The sequence below is a fragment of the Amblyomma mixtum genome, chromosome 2, assembly GCF_055824585.1.
Source record: "Amblyomma mixtum isolate Tamu chromosome 2, ASM5582458v1, whole genome shotgun sequence".
NCBI lineage: Eukaryota > Metazoa > Arthropoda > Arachnida > Ixodida > Ixodidae > Amblyomma > Amblyomma mixtum.
In genome coordinates, this window is record NC_143013.1 from 135,655,355 (window position 1) to 135,676,350 (window position 20,996).

Genomic DNA, 20,996 nt, shown 5'->3' on the forward strand with positions numbered 1-20,996 from the left:
CAAACCGGTGAGAACGGTGTCCATCATTCTTTGGAACGTGGCAGGAGCACAGCAGAGCCCGAATGGGAGGACGCGAAATTCATACAGCCCGTCCGGTGTAATGAAGGCGGTTTTCTCACGGTCCCTCTCATCAACTTCTATCTGCCAATAACCACTTCTGAGGTCGACCGAAGAGAAGTACTTGGCTTGACGAAGTCGGTCGAGGGAGTCGTCGATACGCGGGAGCGGGTACACGTCTTTCTTGGTCACACTGTTCAGCTTCCTGTAGTCGACGCAGAACCGTAGTGTCCCGTCTTTCTTTTTCACGAGGACGACAGGAGACGACCACGGACTGCTTGACGGTTGGATGACGCCGTCTGTGAGCATCTCTTCGACCTGTGTTTGAATAGCATCTCGCTCACGAGGGGACACACGATAGGGCTGCTGATGGATGGGTCGGGCTCCTTCATGCGTGATAGTGCGGTGTTTAACTATCGACGTTTGGCGCACTTTGGACGACGACGTGAAACATGCACCAAACTCCCGCAAGAGGTCCTGGAGTTGCCTCTTTTCAGTGGGTGGAAGGCCAGGATTTATGTCTACGCTGGTGACCGCTTCGGCGTCAGCTCCAGGTGTGTCCTCCGCACAAGCAAAGCATTCGGCCACTTCCTGAACATGGTCGACGTAAGCGATGGCTGTGCCACGGAAGAGATGTCGATGTTCATTGCAGAAGTTGGTGACAAGGACCTCTGTACAACCGTCATGAAAGGATCCAAGGCCCCGTGCCACCGCAACGCCCTTAGTGAGTACGAGGGAGACATTAGGCTCGACAACCCGGAGTCCCCTATGTGGCTCGTCGCAGGTAACTCTCGTGAGAATGCTGGCACGTGGTGGCACCGTAACGTTATCGTCGGCGACTCGCAGGGCGGACCGAGAACCCTGGTGCGCAGGTTCTTCTGTGGCCATTGCGGTAGAAAACGTCACCAAGCGGTTCGGGAGGTCTATGATCGCACCGTGCTCGCGAAGAAAGTCGATGCCAAGGATGACATCGCGAGAACATTCGCGGAGAACGAGAAAAGTGGCAACGAATGTGCAGCCTCGAACCGTAACCCGGGCCGCACACATGCCGAGTGGTGCGACAAGATGTCCGCCTGCCGTGCGTATGTCGGGACCGTCCCAGGGTGTCGTCACTTTTTTCAGGGCCGTCGCAAGCCGTCCGCTAAGGATAGAGTAATCTGCGCCCGTATCAACCAACGCGCTGACCTCCTTTGTGTCGACGAGAACAGGGATATCCAAGGAGACCCTGCCTTCAGCACGGCCCGTCGATGCCTGTTGTGGAGGATTCAGTCGGTGCGGCGGCGGAACCTGGTCGGCGACTGGGGTAGCGCTGTCGGAGCGATTCAAGCGGCGCGTCGGGGGAAACTGTTCGGCGATGCGGCGTTCGGCGTCGGGGCGATTCAGTTGCTGCGGCGGTGGAAGCTTTGCGTCGGAACGGCGTTCGGCGGCCTCGCCTCCAAAGGCCGCCGGAGCTAGTTTTCCCGACGAGGGCTCGAGGAACCACGTTGTCCTGAGGCGAAACGGGACCCAGAGGGCGAAGACCGGCGTGGAGAGGGCGATCGCGACTCGCGGCGCGGAGGAGATGGTGAACTACGCTGGCGGGTGACATACTCGGCGATGTCTTGAGGGCGTTCTCCAGGGCGTGGACGGGGGCTGTCGACAGAAAAACCGCGTAGACCCATTTCGCGATAGGGGCACCGCCGGTAGAGATGGCCGGCCTCACCACAGTGGTAGCAGAGCGGGCGTTGATCCGGAGTGCGCCAGAGGTCAGTCTTCCGCGGTGCCTGGCGCCGATCCGCCCAGTAAGGAGTCGGCTGGGCAGAGTGCACCGTGACCAATGGTGCGGTGTAAGGCGAAGGCCCAGGAGATGGGGCCGCGCGGCGCACGACATCCGCGTACGTGACTGGCTGGACAGGAGTCGGGTACGGCGCGGGATCGTATGGGGTCGGTTGCGGCGCCGGCACAGCTGCAGCGTCTTGTGCCCTGAGTGCCTGTCGGACTTCCTCGCGGATGACGCTGGTGACGGAATCGACGCGAGGGGCAAAGGTGGCTTGAAGGTGCTGCAGCTCCTCGCGGACCACGGAACGAATGAGTTCGCGAAGGGAGTCCGCATTCGTCCTGGGTTCATGGTCGAACCGGTCCAACGTTGATAGAGTCGACGTTTGGCGCAGTTGCCGGTCGTACTGATAGGATCTTTGCTGCAGCAATTTCTCCATGTGCACGGCGTCCGCCAGGAATTCCGCGACGGTGTTGGGCGGGTTCCGCACGAGGCCGGAAGAGCTGGTCTTTGACGCCGCGCATCAGGTGCCGAAGCTTTTTTTCTTCAGGCATGGCCGGATCGGCGCGATGGCAAAGACGCTTCACATCCTCGACGTACATGGCAACACCCTCACTGGGAAGCTGAATTCGAGAGGACAGTGCACGCTCTGCGCTCTCCCGGCGGTCGCTGTTGGCGTACGTACTCAGGAGCTGACGTCGAAAGTCCGGCCACGTAGAGAAAGTAGTCTCATGGTTTTCGAACCACGTTCGTGCAGTCTTCAAGGCTGAAGTAAACGTTACGCAGCTTTGTAGCGTCGTCCCAGCAGTTAAAGGTCGCGACCCGTTCGTAGTGAGCCAACCAGTCTTCGGCATCTTCAAACAGGTCGCCGTGAAAGGGCTTAGGCGTGCGTGGAGTCTGAAGGGTGAGATAGGTGGGGCTGGCTGCAGGGACAGTCGTAGGCAGGGCTGGCAGTGGCGTCGCCATGAGTGGAGTGGTAGTTGAAGGCGCGCTCACAATAGGAAGGGCCTCGGGGGACAGGCCGCGGATCCTCCGGCTGGCACGATGGACAGGGGTGGTCACAAGAGGCGGACGCGTCGAGTCGTCCTCAGGAGTAGGGAGCATCGGCCGCACCTCCACCAGTGTCACGACCAGAGGAGCCGTGAAGGTAGACGTCGGAAAGAACCCAAGACCGGGAGCCTTCTTTTAATTATGGAGCCAGCTTCCACGACACACAACAGAACAGCGCGCCACGAGAGCCCACCGCCGCTTCGTCGTCGTCTTCGACTCAGCGCGGAGGCCGCGCGGCGCGTTAGGCGCGTGGCAATATGATTCCTTCAAGCTGTTACCAACTAGGCCAACTTAATGTTTTAACGAAGTTTCTGATAGTGAAAAGGTTCATTAATAAATATTAGCTAACCAGCTTACTACGTAAGACTCTTCACATGTTTTCTGGTGCCTGCCAACACTGGTAATACTGACATTGGTGAAAACAGCGCGAAAGAAGAAGCCCAAAGGCGAAACGAGGAAGTGACAGGAAAGAGCGCTGACTCAACACTGGCGCTACACAGGACCCTATACAAATTCCTTTCTTCTGTATGTACACCTCATTGTCAAACTCGACCACAGTAGCACTAAGGTAGAATTCCAACAAAGAAAGAAAACTCTCCATTTAAATACCCCCTGAATTTTGAAACAACAAACCTCTCTTTTCAATGCAAGACTGAACAGCTGAGAACAACTCTTTGTGTGGAATGGAATAGAAAAGGTCCTTGGCATCTACCGAAAACACACTTCCAATGCCTTTGCAGGATTGAAAGAAAGCAATAATTTCTGTCGAGTTCTTCGTACAGAAGGGATCATCAACGACAAGCGAGTTTAAATGCCTTAACAGGTATTGGCTAATAAGCCTTTGGTAAGTGTAGCGCTCACTAACAATACACCGGAACGAAACCTCCTCTTTGTGAGTCTTTGCAGTAAAAAACATGCTGAGAGTCTTTTCTTTGCACTTACTTATAGTATTTGCCAACTGCTCCAATTCCAAGTTCTTGCAGAGGGCGACAGCTCACGATTTCACTTAAAGTGAAATCGCGAGCTGTTGCCCTCTGCAAGAACTTGGAATTGGAGCGATTTCACTGTAAAGTGAAATCGCGAGCTGTCGCCCTCTGCAAGAACTTGGAATTGGAGCAGTTGGCAAATACTATAAGTAAGTGCAAAGAAAAGACTCTCAGCATGTTTTTCACTGCAAAGACTCACAAAGAGGAGGTTCCGTTCCGGTGTATTGTTAGTGAGCGCTACACTTACCAAAGGCTTATTAGCCAATACCTGTTAAGGCATTTAAACTCGCTTGTCGTTGATGATCCCTTCTGTACGAAGAACTCGACGGAAATTATTGCTTTCTTTCAATCCTGCAAAGGCATTGGAAGTGTATTTTCGGTAGATGCCAAGGACCTTTTCTATTGCATTCCACACAAAGAGTTGTTCTCAGCTGTTCAGTCTTGCATTGAAAAGAGAGGTGTGTTGTTTCAAAATTCAGGGGGTATTTCAATGGAGAGTTTTCTTTCTTTGTTGGAATTCTACCTTAGTGCTACTGTGGTCGAGTTTGACAATGAGGTGTACATACAGAAGAAAGGAATTTGTATAGGGTCCTGTGTAGCGCCAGTGTTGAGTCAGCGCTCTTTCCTGTCACTTCCTCGTTTCGCCTTCCGGCTTCTTCTTTCGCGCTGTTTTCACCAATGTCAGAATGGACCAACTAACCCAGCAAAAAGTTCTGCTGGTAATACTATGCTGAAAAAGCCATACATTCATCTCAAAATACCTGTTTTTTGAAAATTACTTAGTCTTCCCGAAAATTACTTAGTCTTCCCTGAAACACCTCGTATATATGTAAGAAAAACCTAACGGGATTTAATTGACGACGTTTTGGTTGGAGGGCCAGCCGTTTTCAAGTGTACTACAGCATTTGAAGCACACAGCTTTTGTTTCGAATGCTATACTATACTCGAAAAAGGCTGGTCCTCCAGCCGAAACATTGTGAATTAAAACCTGTTATGTTTTTCAATTTCTGTGTGTCAGTCATTGTTACTAAGAGGGAACTGAGGGGAAGTGTGCTGAAGGCAATATTCTGTTCCTCTATTGTTCTCCATAAAATATTTTGATGCATCATGCATGTGTTGTAGCGCATATGTACACTTGTGCACAATAAATGTAATAATTTGCATTTTGCTTCTATTATTCTTTAAGCACTCCAGGATAGTGTTCACAAAATGATTTTGAAGTGATAAAACTATGTTGGTAAAAGTGTTATACTCTGTAGTTAACACACACTTTTCCAAAAGTTGATGTAGGAATTATACTTTCTTCGTACTTGAGTCTTTTGAATAACGGTGGCCAATTGTCAGAAGACCGTTGATAGGGTGTTGGTAGACATTGTTGGTATGTGGTTGATAAGAAGTGTAAAGACTTTCTATGTACTTGAGTCTCTTGGATAACGGTGGCCAGTTGTCGGAAGACCGTTGATAGGGTGTTGGTAGACATTGTCGGTATGTGGTTGATAAGAAGTGTAAAGACTTTCTATATACTTGAGTCTTTTGGATAACGGCGGCCAATTGTCGGAAGACCGTTAATAGGGTGTTGGTTGACATTTTCGGTAAGGGGTCAGTAGGAAGTGTATATAAACTCGATAAGGGGATGATAGGAAGTATAAAGACTTTCTATGTACTTGACTCTTTTGGATATCGGTGGCCAATTGTCGGAAGACGGTTGATAGGTTGTTACTACAATGTACAAAAGCGTTTAAAAGACTTTCTATTCAATGTTGATAGGTTCTATTAACAATTGTCGAAAGACTTTCTAAAGAATGTTACTAAAAATTTTTGTAAGGGATTGCCGCATTTGCAACACCGGAAGGCGGACTTGCAACACCAGCACTATAACCATAGCGCCAGCAATTGTTACACTGCAGTGGCTTAAACGGAAGGGGATCGACACAGAAGAATAAGGGCCATGCTTTTATTTCTGACGGGCAGGCAGTAACCGCAAAAGTGGTAATAACCGATTCAGTTCGCACCCGCGCATGGTTCACATTCCTCACATCACATCAATATACAGCAACAGCCCGTGCCGCGGGGAGAAGTTCGAGGTTCTCAACCGGAGACAAACAAGAGTCGACACCACGGACTAGTCCGTTTGTGCAGGCCGGAAGGGAAGGAATGAAGCTGCTAACCAGAATAGACTCAAAATAAGAGCACTTTAGGAGATCCTTTACGCAGGAGATCTGGTGAACGGCACAGTATCCCGCCGCGTCCAAACTGCCTTACCTCAGAAATTTTGTCATAAAGGGAAGTAGCTGCCTGGATAGCATTTCGAACAGTCCTTGGGTTGTTCATTTTGATGGCACCATCATCATTTGGCACCAGCTACTTGAGCGTTGAAAAGCCTCCGGAGGCATCTCACGAGGCGATAGGGAAGCCTAAAAGGGGGAGCTCCCCAGGCCGGGAGACTGCGTAGACATTAACTCGGTTTAACGAACTGCGTGCGCTATCCACAGAAAAGAAAAGGCGCAAAGGCGCAGGGGGAAAGCAAAAAACGGTCCACCAACCCAATGCTTAGCCGATCCACACCCGCTTCAGGCAGGTCAGAAGAGCGCGGGCCTCCAGGGGTGCCGGTACGCCGTTGCTTGAGTTCGCATTGAAAGGACTGGCCCCTGAGGAACACTCGCTCGCAGTGATGATGATGATGATGTCCTCAGGCTTAATGTAGCGGCATAGTATCGGGGCCCAGAACCACATCGTAGCCTGTGCCATTCTGTCATAGGCTACAACAACAACATCGTTCTCTTTGCCTCACTTCGTTCTCTTCGCGTTCCACGAAGGAGCGGAGCGTGTGGTGAAGGAATATTTTTTTTTATTCGAGAAGTCTGCCATGAGGCATAAGTTGAGAAAAGGGGGAGTGGAATGTAGGTCACAGAAAGTTAAAAGAAGGAGTGTAGACCAGTTTCGGCGAGGTACTCGCATAGGCTGCTGGTGAAGTGATTGTCCATAGTCAACTTCACATAGTCCCCGTCGCGTTTCCACCACAGGCCGACCTCCCTGAGGAGCCGTTTTCTAATAGGGGCCGTCGCTGGGCAAGTCCACAACAGGTGCCGCACATCACAAATGTCCGGTGCAGCGCCGCAGTGAGGGCACCTGTCAGTTGCTGGCAGATATTTATCACCCCACCGATAACGGACAGATGGGGTCGGGGCCGCCCCTGCCCGAATCCGGCGCACTGATACCTCCTCCTGCCGAGTAAGACTACGGGGGAGAGGGTGCGAACATGGAGGAATTAGAGCGCGTGTTCGCTGGCGCAGAGCTTGTGAATCGGAGACATGGGACAGGAACGGATCTGGGGGAAGAGGGGAAGGTGGCGGGTCGTCTGATGTGTCAATGTGAGTCATAGCATCTGCTTGAATGTTATGTGGATCGTGAGCATGACCGCGAATCCAGTGTATGCGTACAGGACATGGGTATTTTGCGCAGAGTAGGTGAATTGATTGTGTAATCCGGAATGTGCATCGAACAGCCTTAAGCTGTTTAAGGGCGGGGAGGGAGTCAGTATAAATATGAACTACATTGAATGTGGTAACGTGCGGAAGGAAAGCAATGGCATTATAAATGGCCTGAAGTTCCAATGCCAGGGGGGTACATGTATCTGCGGTGTACGTCGCACGAGAGTTGAGATGCGGATGGGAGGGACTATATACAGAAGTAACTCCCCGCTCTGCAGTATGTGATGCATCGGTGTACAATATGCACCCTTCAGGCAGATGCGCGGCTGATACCGACGTGGAAACAGTGGGGCGATTGTCTGTGAGCTGACAATACGACCACGGAGGGGGCGTCTTTAAACGATGAAGTTGCAGAGACTGTTTGCGAGCTCTGTTTGACACCCGCTGGTCGATGAGTTCACTGAGAGTATTAATTTGGGCGAACTCCTGAAGCACGGGTATGGGTGTCAAACGAGGCAAAAATGTTATGGCGCGCATAGCCTCACGATTGATAGCTTCAAGGGAGTCCCACTGTCTGCGGGTGAGACGTTGAAATTGTGCCTGATATATTATCCGTGGCCGAAGGATAGAGCGCACAAGCTGGCGGGCCGTATGAGCACGTGCGCCACCAGATCGCATAGCTATGCGACGAATCAGACCTATAATAGCGTGAGCTGATTTACGTGTGGCTGTCAGCCAAGGGGTGCCAGTCCCAGAGGTATGAAGGAGGAGGCCAAGAATACGAACAGTTTCTACATGAGGAATCGGAGAACTATCTACTGTAAAGTTTAAAGGGGCAGCTTTCCGTAAGCCGGCTTTGGTACCAATGCGAATGAAACATGACTTAGTAGGCGAGAGGGTTAGACCCAGAGGTGGGAGGCGAGATGTCAAGACATCTAGAGCATGTTGGAGGGCCGACTGATGGATAGACGCATCTGGGTGACAGCACCACAAGGTTATGTCATCGGCGTACGCAAGCACACGGATAGAAGGGATGGTCTCTAGGGTTCTAACAAGAGGAATAAAAGCCACATTGAATAATGTGGGGGCGAGAACGGAGCCCTGGGGCACTCCTCTATTGGAAGTGAAGTTACGAAAGGGCTTTCCATGGACCCGTACACTGAAGGTTCGATTTGATAAAAAGGCGTGAATGGATAGGAGAAACCAGTGAGGGAGACCAAGAGTTTGAAGGGAGGCAAGAATGGCAGAGTGAAGGATGTTATCATATGCCTTTGTTATGTCTGTCGCGATCACCGTTCGAACGAGGTGACTCTGCGGAGAGTGGTGAAGCACGTCAGTAGCCAAAGTAGCAAGACCATCCTCCGTTCCAATTCGGGGACGGAAACCTATTTGGGAATCTGGGTAACAATCGTGTGATTCTAGCCACCACGACAAGCGCGCGGCGAGAATGCTTTCGTAAAGCTTGCAGATGGTAGGCGTGAGAGAAATTGGACGAAGGGCCGAGAGAGATACTGGAGGCTGACCTGACTTTGGTATTGGGACCACAATAGAATGCTTCCACTCTCCAGGCATGACACCAGAACGCCACACTTGGTTGAAAGTATCCAGTAGGGTTTTCAAAGCAGACCCATCCAAGTTACGGAATAAAGAGTTTGGTATGCCGTCGTGCCCGGGAGAAGTGGTAGTTTTAAGGCGTTCAGTGGAGGCTAGCAATTCTGCCATGGTTAAATCAGAAGTAACCTCATCGGAAGGCTCTGTAACCGATAAGACTGGAGGAGATGTAGGGGTGCAGTCATGGTATGGAAAAAACTGACGGGCCGCTTGTTGCGCAAATGTATCTTCGACCACATTCAGCGCGAGGCGAATGCTTTCAGTGTAATCTACAACCTGAGAAGGGCGCTCCATGGCGTGAAACACTCTCCAAAGATGTCGATTGCTCTGCGTAGAGGACAGGCGGGCACACCATGCAGCCCAGCGTTTCCTGCCTAGTTGCTTTGCATAACGCCGCGCCCGGGCGGTAGCTCGGTGAAGAGAGGGAAGAGCCAAGGGGTCCTCAGGGTTGCGAGAAGCATAATGATCGGCCTGGCGACGAAGAGCCCACAGATTCAGGAGGTGTATGTCCTGGTTTGGGTTCACCTTCATTTACAGTACTGGTAATAGTATGAGTTGCGAGAACATCAGAGAGGGTAGACACTGCTGAAGACGGGTTGAATGTAGATAAACGATTGTCAGCGTGTACAGAGTCCCATGATGTTTGCGTACGCTGCGGCGTACTTTCCGTAGACGCGAAGGAGTGAGGGAGATAAAAATAGGGCAGTGATCACACCCCAAGAATCTGATTCAACATCCCAACGAGGGTTACCGGGCCCTAACCACCAAGTCAAGTCAGGTGAATACGGGCCACCTCTTGGGCGGGTAGAGGTATTCGGGGGGTTTAAAAGTTGAAAGGAATTATCTAAAAAGCTGCCTTGGATGTGCGCACCCCTTGAGGAATCTGCTGGGTAACCCCACGAAGTGTGTGCGCCGTTGAAGTCTCCACCAACTAGAATAGGAACACCCGGGTTGGTACAACGAAGGAAACGTACCCATCCAAGATTGGGAGATGCGGAGCTAGGACGGCCATAAAAAGAAACTAGAATAAGAGGGGTGCGTGCTGGTTTAACAAGAAGGGCGACCTCCTCTTGACGTGTGTTGCACCACCGTGAAAGGTGCAATATCATTCTTTTCGGTTAGGCGAATAACTACTTGCTTTCGTCTCAGTATGGATTTCGAAGTGGTTTGTACACTGTTTCACAGCTTATTAAAACGGTTCATGATTTCTGTTTAGCCTTGGATGCCCGCGAATAAATTGACCTCATCTGCATAGGTTTTGATAAGGCATTCGATAAAGTCCCGCATAGTAAATTGCTTTTGAAACTTCGGAACGCAAGCTTTGATCCTAAAATTATTAGCGGGTTTGCACCCTATTTGAGTGGTCGTGCACAATTCGTCCTCATTGCTTTGCCTGGGGTTCTACAGGAGTCATTGTTGGTACCATTACTGTGTTTGATCTATATCAATCATATTCCTACTGTTGAATGCCCTGCAGTCACTGCATCGCCTGTGAGTTAAACAATGGCCGACGATTGTTTAATTCACTCCAGAAGGGCCGTTACACGTGATCAGGGTAAAATCATCCGATGCCTGCAAGTCTTATGTGCATTGAGTGGCGGATGGAAATTAATTACTCAAAATCGGTGTTTGCTCTTATTACAAGAAAATAAACTGCGGTTACCTTTGACTATAAGACTGGTGAAAACTCTTTCTCGAATGTGCGTAGCCTTAAGTGTTTAGGAATGTTTATTCAGCATGACCAGTGCTGGCGCACCCTTGTGGAGGAGGTCTGCTCTAGAGCGTATCGAAAACAGATATTTGCTGAAAAAAATGCCACATGTACTAAAGAATTTGAAGCTAATTGCGTACAAGACATTCATTTGCCCTGTTTTGGAGTATGCCTCCTTTGTTTGGAGTCCCCACCACTCCAGGTTGCCGAAATTTCCGGAGACTTTCATTGCGGCATCCCTTATAGCCTGAGTCGCTTTGTGTCGTTAAACCCCCATAAACCTAAAACAAATTGACTTAGGAGACAAACTCGAACAAATTCAGAAAACCGCAGTGCATTTTTTTTTTGTTCGCGTTATAGGAGAACCAATACTGTATCAGACACATTGAAATGTTGCGGTCTGGAACTGCTAGAAGGCGACGAGAAAAACAACGACTGAAATTTCTTTTTTCAGATAAATAGGAATGTTAATATAGCTCACTAAAGTTCTTTTACTTCATTCACAATGACTACTGTTCTCACAAAGTTGATGGTAGGCGCCACGAATATCGCTTCTCCAGTGGCGCATTCAAAGCCCTCGCGAATTTGAGCCTGGTTCGCGAACGATAAGAGCCCCAGCGTAACCACTTTCGGTGACGCAGAAATCTTCCGCGCGAGTGTCACTCTCTTCCGCCATCACAGCACAGATGTAAGATCTCCTTGTGGCGACCGAAACTGCGTCGCGTCGTCGTACGTGACATGCCTGCTTTCTTCCTCGTGCCTCCGATACTGCGCCACATCGGTTGGTATATAAGAGACGGCGCCGGGCACGTTCCTCCACACTTCAGCTGCGCACTGCTACAGCGAAGCATCTACGATGAACGCTCTGGTGAGAACTTTGGGGAACGGGACGAAAATTCGGCGAATGTTTCTTGCTGTAGTGTAGTGTTTCTAGTTTTCAGGGTAGGCAGCTTGTAAAAAGGTACCTTGTGTCTCTTCTAACAAATCAGTGCAGCAATTGTTTGCGGCGAAGCAACCTCGAGGCAGAATTTAAGCAGCTGTAACCGATGGTTTTCCCTTCTCTAAGGTCTGTCGTAATAGCTTATAAGTGTAAACTAATTTCCACTTGCTGATCGCTAAGAGTTTTGTCCAGGTGGGCAGGTTCCGGGCATTCTCTAAGGATGTGTATGTACAGAGCGGAGGCGCGGTTAGAGTGCGCCTGGCCCTCTTGCTCAGTCACCGATTTCAGGGCTCGGTACGGTGTGAGTGTCGGGATTTTTGTGCATCTTGTCGTGTAATGTATGCAGCGCCCTGCCCGCAAACCTGGAAAGTGAACAGTAGCTCGTGAGCATGATCAGGCTGCCTCTGTGCTGGTTTCAATAAAACGTTTACTGGATTTTAGGCTGCTTTTTACGATACTTTGCCGCCGAAAAGTAAGAGTCGTTTTATTACTTGACACTATGGCAGGAGACTGGGCTACATGGCGACTACAATAATGTACGTCTTCACGTGATGGACGGCCACCCATAATGTACTCACGCCCTACTTCGACTGTAAAAAGTGCAATTTCTTTACCTTCGAGTAAAAAACACGCCCCTTCCTGTTGAGGCGCAGTCTGGTCATGATGATAGCAAATTCCAGCAGGCACAACTTTCTTAACGCAAAAACAACGACAGAAAGGGTGCCGCGATGCCGCGTGCCTCTGGATTGCCCAAGGTCAAGACTCGTATATCTACGCGACGAACAGAGCCAAAAAAATGTTTCCTGTTTCAGCTGTCGTAACAACATCTTTCGGTTGCGCTTCGCGTTTAGTGCTTTGAGTTGTGCTTGAGAAAATTATTAGTTCTGCTCTTTTCAGGCAGCATTATGAACCGCTACGCCAGTTCTGGACGTGCGGGTTCAAGATAAAAGTTGTGGACTGTGCTCGAGTAAAGAAACCGAAAGCGGGTTCAAGGGTACATTTACTTTTATTTAGAAATAGAGTCGAATCAGGAAAAGTACCAATTTCATCACTGCAGTTTTCGTGCTGTTTTAAACGCTTCAAATTTTTTCCGCATCTTTTACCTAGCGCAATCCCCCCCCCCCCCCCCCCCCCCCCTACAAAATTTAAGACGAACTTTTCGACAAAAAATACGCTCATTATGCGAGTAAACGCGGTAAGACGGTGCTCTCATTATAAAGGATATAAAAGAAAAGGGAGACGGCTCTAAGCCTGTATACGAGTTCTGGTGTCTTCGTTCCCACTGCACTGTTCGCCTCCCCCCTAATATTAGGACTGTTTTTAAGAATCCCAGTCTCTCAGGAAGCGTCCTTCAAGCATGTCAGTGTTCGTGAACTCGGCCAGGGCCAGACGAATGAAATTTTCAGCATGATCGCGTAGACGATTTTGTGCTTTGCCTCTTACGCTCATTTCGTCCATGCTGACGGGTTTTGTAGCGATAGCTCTTGCTGGTTCTGCCCTTATCCAGCCGCAGGCGTGCTTCTTTATCGGCGCCAATATGCTCTTGTTCTGGCACAGCTGGGCAGCGACCCGTTAGAAGCTCCTCTGGAGAACTGCCAACTATAGCAAGGTGCGGAACGCGAGCGTTAATAACGACAAGGTCCAGAAGCCCGCATAACACGGCAAAAGCACCCAACCATTGTAACTTCGCACCTTAAGTAGCCATCAATCCCCACTTCAAGAAATATTTCCAGAGAGTTATAGGCACTCGTGAGCATCCAGGACACAACGTGCCGAATAGTTGGCGACATAAAGGAACGGAGCTCAGTCTGGTAACAGGCTCTTATTTAGCCAAGAATCATTTGCGCTCTCTCGACCTTTTCTGCAGACCACTTCTGTCGTCCTCTGCGCCGCCCTGGCCGCGGTCATGTGCGATCCTAAGGTCTTGGGATACGGTGGCTATGGCGGAGGCTATGGCGGAGGCTACGGAGGAGGCTATGGCGGGGGATACGGAGGAGGCTATGGCGGAGGATACGGCGTCGGCAGCAGTGTTGCCCTCCTGCGAGGAGGCCCCGGTCTCTACAAGGCTGTGCCCGGCCCAGTGTTCCTGGTCAAGACCATCCACCAGGTGAACAAGCTGAGCGGAGGAGGAGCCCTGGTCGCCCACTCCGGCCTGGGAGGAGGATACGGCGGCGGCTACGGAGGCGTTGGAATCGGTGGTTTCGGTGGCGGCCTTGGATACGGCGGCCTTGGATACGGTGGACTTGGATATGGTGGCCTTGGATATGGTGGCCTTGGATATGGTGGCCTCGGATACGGTGGCCTCGGATACGGTGGTCTGGGATACGGCGGCAAGAAGTATTAAGCAGTTGTGAAGTGTTTCAAAGCGCAACCGGATTCTTTTGAAGAAAGAAGACTAGTCGGCGTGAACAGAATACTTACCCGTCTGGGAAGAAACTCCAGGCCAAAGAGAAAAGGAACCTTGAGAAATGCAGCAGTACGGTACAGAGACAGCGGTACATCAAGAACGCCCTCCTTTACATCAAGAGAACAATAAAATGCTATTTATTTCAAAAGCATCACCGACTTCAGTTCTCTACCTTAGCACTGTAATGCACAGCGTGTACGCTAATATTTTGCAGCTTACGGCGAAAACGCCTGGAACAAAACGCCAGTTGAAGTGGGAAGTTGTGGTGACGCAGTAATACGTATTGCGAGCAGAAGGATCTTGCGGGATGGCGGTGGACGGAGAAATTATATATAATAATAATATATAAGATATATTATATATAATTATATATATAATTATATATAATAACTATAATTATATATATATATATAATAAATTATATATAATAAGGGAGTAATTACTTCCTTATTAAAAATCTACTCCCCCTTGGGGGTTTCCCCTAAAACATTTGTCCAACACTGTTCCCACTTCGAGTTACTGATCAATTCGCTCTCGCCCTACCATAAGCTTGCCGTCCCGGTTAGCTCAATTGGTAGAGCGACTGCTCCGGTGAAGCGGTGGTCCCGGGTTCGAACCCCGGACCAGGATGAATTTTTCTTTAACTGCGAAGTTTCTGAGAAAGCTGTTTTGAGAATAGCTTTCCTTTGTAACCGTATGGCTGCGCTCGGGTGGATGTCAATGAGTAATTACTCCCTTATTAAAAATCTACTCCACCTGGGGGCTTCCCCTAAAACATTTGGCCAGAAATGATATATAAGCGCCATCATGTAAACCAGTCGCTTGAAATACCTAAAGGCAAAAGGCACGATTGGGGTCGTGCATAGTCCGCCCTCTGGCATCAATGCCAGACTGCTGAGTCTGGAGGTAGCGTTAAAATAAGTTTCTTCTTTAGAACACTCATCCCATAAACTTTCACTTCCGACGGTGCATCTCACTTGTAGGCTACAAGGTGCATCTCGATTGTGGATGAACGATGTAAACGAAAATGCTAAAGGCCCTCTTAAGCCGCACTGCGCTGCTGTACGATTTGAATAGCACTGAACTGGCAGAAATATCATAGTATCGTTATTTAGGCCTACTCATAACCTCGTCGTTATCGTTGCAACCGCACATTGATTCAATAATTTGCAACGTTAACCGCTTGCTCGGATATCTACGCCGCAATTCCAGCAAGGCCTCGGTTTCATTAAATATGTTCCTGCATAAGGCACTTGTATGATCCAAACTAGAATATGCCGCTTCCATATGTGACCCTAACCAAGCTAATGTCATTCTCCTGAACTTGTCCAGAACGACGCGGCTCGTTTCATTCTATCCATCATCGCACTTCAAGCTTAACAAGTATGAAGAACAGTCTTTTATTACCCTGTTTTTCCCTTCGTAGAAATGTCTTTCGATTACGGGGCCGCCGCGGTGGCTGAGTGGTTGTGGCGCTCGGCTGCTGACCCAAAAAACGCGGGTTCGATCCCGGCCGCGGCGCTAGAATTTCGATGCAGGCGAATTTCTAGAGACCGTGAACTGTGCGATGTCAGTGCATGTTAAGGAACAGCAGGTGGTCAAAATTTCCAGAGCTCTTCAGTACGGTGTCCCCCATAGCTTGAGTCGCTTGGGGACGTTAGGTCCCTATAAACCAAACAATAAACCATCTTTAGGTTAGGCCTCTTTTACAAAGTATACCATCATTCAAGTGCCTGTAAATGTTGTGAATTTGTGTGTGTTTATATGCTTGTATTTTGTTTTGTCCCACCCTGCTATGATCTGTACAAGATCGCAGTATATATAAATAAATAAAAAAAAACTTTAAGAAAGCAGCTCATTCTAGAACCATCTTATCGCTGATCACCAGAAGACCAGACACCAGGTTGTGTACATTCGTTGTTACACATGCACATTCTTTTACTCATCTTTACCACATAGATACATGCGGCGACTGGAATCAAGCACACGCGTGCACGCATGGGCTAGCCAATACTGGCTCGGGTTGGATTAGCCAATAATGGCCCGTTTAAGATTAGCCAACATTGGCCTTATACGGGCTAGCAATATCGGCCCGGTATGAACCACCCAATATTGGTCCGGCATGAGCTAGTCAGAATTGGCCCGGTATGGACTAGACAATACAAAATATAGAGCATATATAGAGCGGAAACCGAAAGTTCATAGAGTGGAAACCGAAAGTTCAGTTTCCACTTCAGTTCCGGTGGTTCGACTTGGCTTCGTGGGCTTCGACTACCCTATCCCAGGTAGCACATGACAGCGGGCCAATATTGGAATACTGTTGGCAAAGCATGGCCCTAAGTAGGCCCAGGGTTCCCAATGAGTTTCCAATATGGACTGAACCACTCACTGCCGCATCCAATGATGGCCCTGGTTGTCAATCGCTTTCCCAATACTGGCTGTGCCATTCCAAAATCCTGGCTATCGTGCGCCAGGTTAGCCAGAATTTTCGCACTCTTTGCCATTGTCGGTTGTGCCATCTTAAAATCATGGATATCACGGGCCATGTTAGCCAGAGTTCCTCCACTGCTCGCCAGATTTTGCTATGCTATTTAAGAAAACTGTCTATTTTATTTATTTATTTATTCATTCAATGTACCTAGAGCGCCCTGAGAGGCATTATTGTAGAGGAGGGGGGTAAGTACATTAACAGTAAAATTCAATACAGCAAAATAGAACACAACAGAAAAAAGAAGCTACAGATAAATGCTAAGAACTTCCAATAAAGACAACAGCGTTCTGATTGCACCCGAGACGCCTTCAACAAAAATTGTCAACAGGCGCCTTCAATAAAAATCAAATAAGTTTCATTTAATAAATTTTTGGAATAAAAAAATCACTTTTTTTATTCGCTCTATGAATTCACTGCCGCAGTGCGGCAGCTGGTGTCTGCTTCATGGAGATCGCGATAAAAACGTAATAGATTAGTGTAAGTGCATTCGCTAAAGCGAAATTGTGCGCAGTTTTGGCAACGTCCAGAGACGAAGCAGTCGCCTCGTAATTTCGAATTATGCGTTGTATATTAGGCGGGTGCTTCTAAACGCACGCGGACACGTGCTAAGCGATTCCTACGCTTCCCTACGTCGTGCCCTGTGATTGCGCCTTCCCCGTGTTTTCTGATTTGCTATTTCCTTCCTTTTCTGCAAATCGTAGTGTTGGAAATTGTTGTTTTTGTCCATTTTATTCTTCTGTTGCGTAATTTGCATCGGGGCTATATAGCTCTTGCTCACGTCTTTGCATATTTACTCACAAGTTTTTTTTCTTTCGAACATCACCTTTATTGATGAAAACCATCGCAAGTAGTTACGAACCACAATTCAACATGCCTTTGTTTGTTTTTGCTTTTTTTGCGCGAAACTTCCACACCAACAAAGAATTTAAGGATTCTTCGACGACCAGCGAATAAATCGACTGACAACTGGCGTTAGACGAATTTTAACCTAGCTTGTTTGGCGCATGTACGGTACATGACACTATGAAAGAGCGGGCATTCTGCTTGGATGTTTTTTTGCTTTATATTTTTGTTATTATGTGGTAACATTTTAAGCCATCCTGAACTAACAGAAGCCACATCCTACGGGCCCGCAAAATACGCGAGTGGCGAAATCCATTTTGAAGCTCCAAGTTTTTCACTTCAAAGTTTTCAAGCTTTTGCTGCGGCTTTGCAACAATACTATGACGCTTCTGTGTTTCCAATCCACTTGTTTCTTGTAGATATTGCCTTTTGTACTGCCGGTGACCATGTGACTCATTCTTGGAATATTCCAAATCATTTTCACATGTTTTGGCCCCCTTCCCTCTCTCTCTCAAGTCCAATATCTCCCCACCTGTTCTCCCGGCCGCGCTCTTTTCCAGGTAGCGGGCTAACCCCCCATCCCGCGAAGGGCTATTTTTTATTTTTGTGTGTCACTATCTCGAAGCTGTTTTCCCTCGCGCGCAGCTACGCGCTTCGCCGTTCGTGCATCCTTCCACGATCTCCCTTTCTCCACCTTTCAGCTCGAGGACTTTTCTCGGAACCACAAAACCTGTATAAAGGAAAATGACTCTATCCCCTCCAGCCAACCGCCCCCCACCATCGTCTCCCTTGCTCGTCTTGGAAATGCGCGACGCATCACAATAAGACATCCTTGACGGCACGGCGGAGCCCAACCACGTGCACAACCAACGCGACGAAAATGCATGCACACTCGAGCTAGCATGCGAAAAGCCACACTCATATATTAGGAGAGCTCCGACGCTGTTCGTACCGCCTGCAAGATCTTATTTGTAAGTACTAAAACTCTTTTATCTTGATATACGTCTGAAAGTTAAAGTGGTTTTTGTAGTAAATGTTGCTTTGACTACACGCGCCTTTATTTTTTCGGCAGGAAAAGAGAGCGAGCCAAAAAGCACGAGGACGACTTCTGTGTACCCACTCTCATTGCGAAATGGCTTGCTTGCCGTCGTGCGCAGTGGAATTGTGGCCGAATGGTGAAAATTTAATTTTTCGTCTTTGGTGAGATGAACTCACAAAACATTCACTACTTTGGCTAACAGCGGGTTTGAACTCATATGACCTGAGGTAGGATGAATTCGGGAATATGTCCTTTACCGCTTATGTACGACGGAAATCAGAATGGCTTAATTAATGTTCCACTGCAGACCAGTTGGTAAGAATATGTGTAATACTTCCGTACTGTTTCTTTTTGCCTTCTACACTTGCAGACGCAATAGAAAATCCGCAATTTCTAGTTAAAGCTTTTGCCCAAGTTCTCTCGCAATGAAAAAGGGCATTACTCTGGACTATCAGACTAGTATTTTTGTGTGGTTTTCAAGTCGCAGTTTCGAATCCAATTATAGCATGCATGCAAGAGACTAAGGTAAAACAAAGGTGGCCTGAGTTTCTTGCGTTCAGCGTATTTCGCAAAAAATCGAAAGCGTATTTTGCGCGAAGCGTATTTTGCGTATTTTGCGAAAGCGCTCGTGTGTGCCGTGTCTCCCTTCATGTCCTTGTCTTAGTGCTCGCTGTTCCGGTGAAAATGAGTTACCAACTTGCCCAAGCATGTGTTTTAAAGAAAAAAAATGTATTTTTAACCCCATTAAAAAAACTAATCAAAAATGTTGTTTTGACGTCCATGTGGAAGAGACGCTACAACCTGTGCATATTTACTTCAATAAAAAATTAGCTCTCAATTTAGATACGAGTTATGATATTAAAACAAAATAATACATTAATATGTTTTCAATATCACATTAATTTGCTTATCTCGCATTGAATATATTTACTGGAAGTGCGACACGACGCATTAAACTAAATTAAACCATTTGGTATAATGCAAGTTTAGTAAATTAAATTCCACTTTGTGCAACTAATGTGGTGCTGGTTCTTAAGCATAAATTAAAAATTATCTTGCAAAATATGTTGCTAGTGTCTTCACGCAGATTCTGTTTCACAAAATTCGGTGTTACTTAATCATTTTTGTTTTTGTTCTGTGATGCCCATAATTCAACTTACCATGACATCATGAATCTCTTTGCAGGCTTGGCGCTTCGTGAGGCCATCGTGCAAGAGTTGGACGAGGAATCTGTTTGAATGCAGTCCATCAGCCCTCTCGCAAGTGGATTGCAACGATTACTTTGGATATGGCTGATCAGTTCACAGGAGGACAGCTCCGTTGAGCACTTTATGGATGCCTTAACCGTGCCACAGCAGCTTGCCCAGCTGCGTTGTCCAACCTGATCGGCACGCACCAAACTTGAAAATAAATTGTTTTCTCATAAATGCTGCGCTGCTTAGTTGTACACGGACAAAGAAACTGGACAAACGCTGAGGTTAAGCGCAATCTACCAACTGAAGTTTTATTCCTTGGAATAGGAAACACAGCAAACAAGGAAACAATTGGTGTTGCTGAAACTTGCTTAAGAATACTTAAGAATACATCAAGAGCTTTCGCCTCCGAAGCAAAGTGATGGAAAGAAGCCTTTCGCGGTCCTCCCTTATGTGCATGGCATTTCGCATCGACTGAAGAAGATTGGGCAGAGGTTTGATGTGAACGTTCTTTTCAGCTCCTTTAAAGTTTAAAGGCATCTGCAAAAAAGTTAACCAGGAAGGATCTGCAGTTGAGAAAAGTGCGTGCGGCGTTAAGCATGTTTCGCCCTTTGTTCCATGCTCTAAGGGGGTAGTTTATAAAATTCCCCTAGCTTGCGGGAAGTGCTACGTGGGGCAAACTGGGCGATGCCTTAATGAAAGGCTTTTGGAGCACAGGAGGAAATGTCGCTCCCTGCAGGGTGCAGAAAACTTGGCGAACCATTGCCTGAAACACGAGTGCAGCCCATATTTCCAAAACACGGTTATTTTGGCGCGGGCATCAGAAAAGAAAAAAGCGCGAGGTAATTGAGGCCTTTCGGATGGTTTCTGGCAAAGAAGGCGATTACGTTAGCGCCCCTTCCGTAGCCCTTTCCCGCAGGGAAATAGATATGTTACGGAGGGACAAAAGACTTGCATGAGGATCACCCGCGCATGTCTGGTAGATGGGTGGATGCCAATGAGTAATTATTCCCCCCTTATTATATATATATATATATATATATATATATATATATATATATATATATATATATATATATATATATATATATAAGAAGGGGTCAGAACTTTGCAATTATCTTCATTTAATACCAACAGTTTCGAACCGAGGACCGTCCTTCATCAGGGTATACACATGAATGAACAAAATTACTCATTTTCTAGGCACCGTACGAAAAAGGGAGAGGTGAAACCACTCTCTCTCCCGTTAGAGGAAAGAGACCCAAAGTCAGTATAAGACGCGAGTGCTCCAGTCCATTTAAGGGGAAGAGGGGGAGGGTTGCGAAGGCCAGGGAAGGGGAAAAACATTGACACATAAAATATAAAAATAAAGGAAGCAAAAGTAACATTGAGGAATAAAAATGGGAAGGCAACGGCAGAGGCTTGAATAACAGAGCTATAGAAAGAGATAGGGAGGGAACTAGTTGCTTCTCAGAAGGCGC

General features: G+C 47.9%; 1 protein-coding gene across 1 annotated transcript; it reads left to right on the forward strand.

Moving 5' to 3' along the window:
* The first annotated feature begins 11,437 nt into the window (after nucleotides 1–11,437).
* Nucleotides 11,438–14,098, forward strand: LOC149361014 (uncharacterized). Its single transcript, XM_089569440.1, has 2 exons — nucleotides 11,438–11,470; nucleotides 13,410–14,098. Exons 1-2 carry the CDS (start codon nucleotides 11,459–11,461, stop codon nucleotides 13,884–13,886), a joined length of 489 nt encoding a protein of 162 aa, XP_089425566.1. The 5' UTR covers nucleotides 11,438–11,458; the 3' UTR covers nucleotides 13,887–14,098.
* The last annotated feature ends 6,898 nt before the right edge of the window (nucleotides 14,099–20,996 follow it).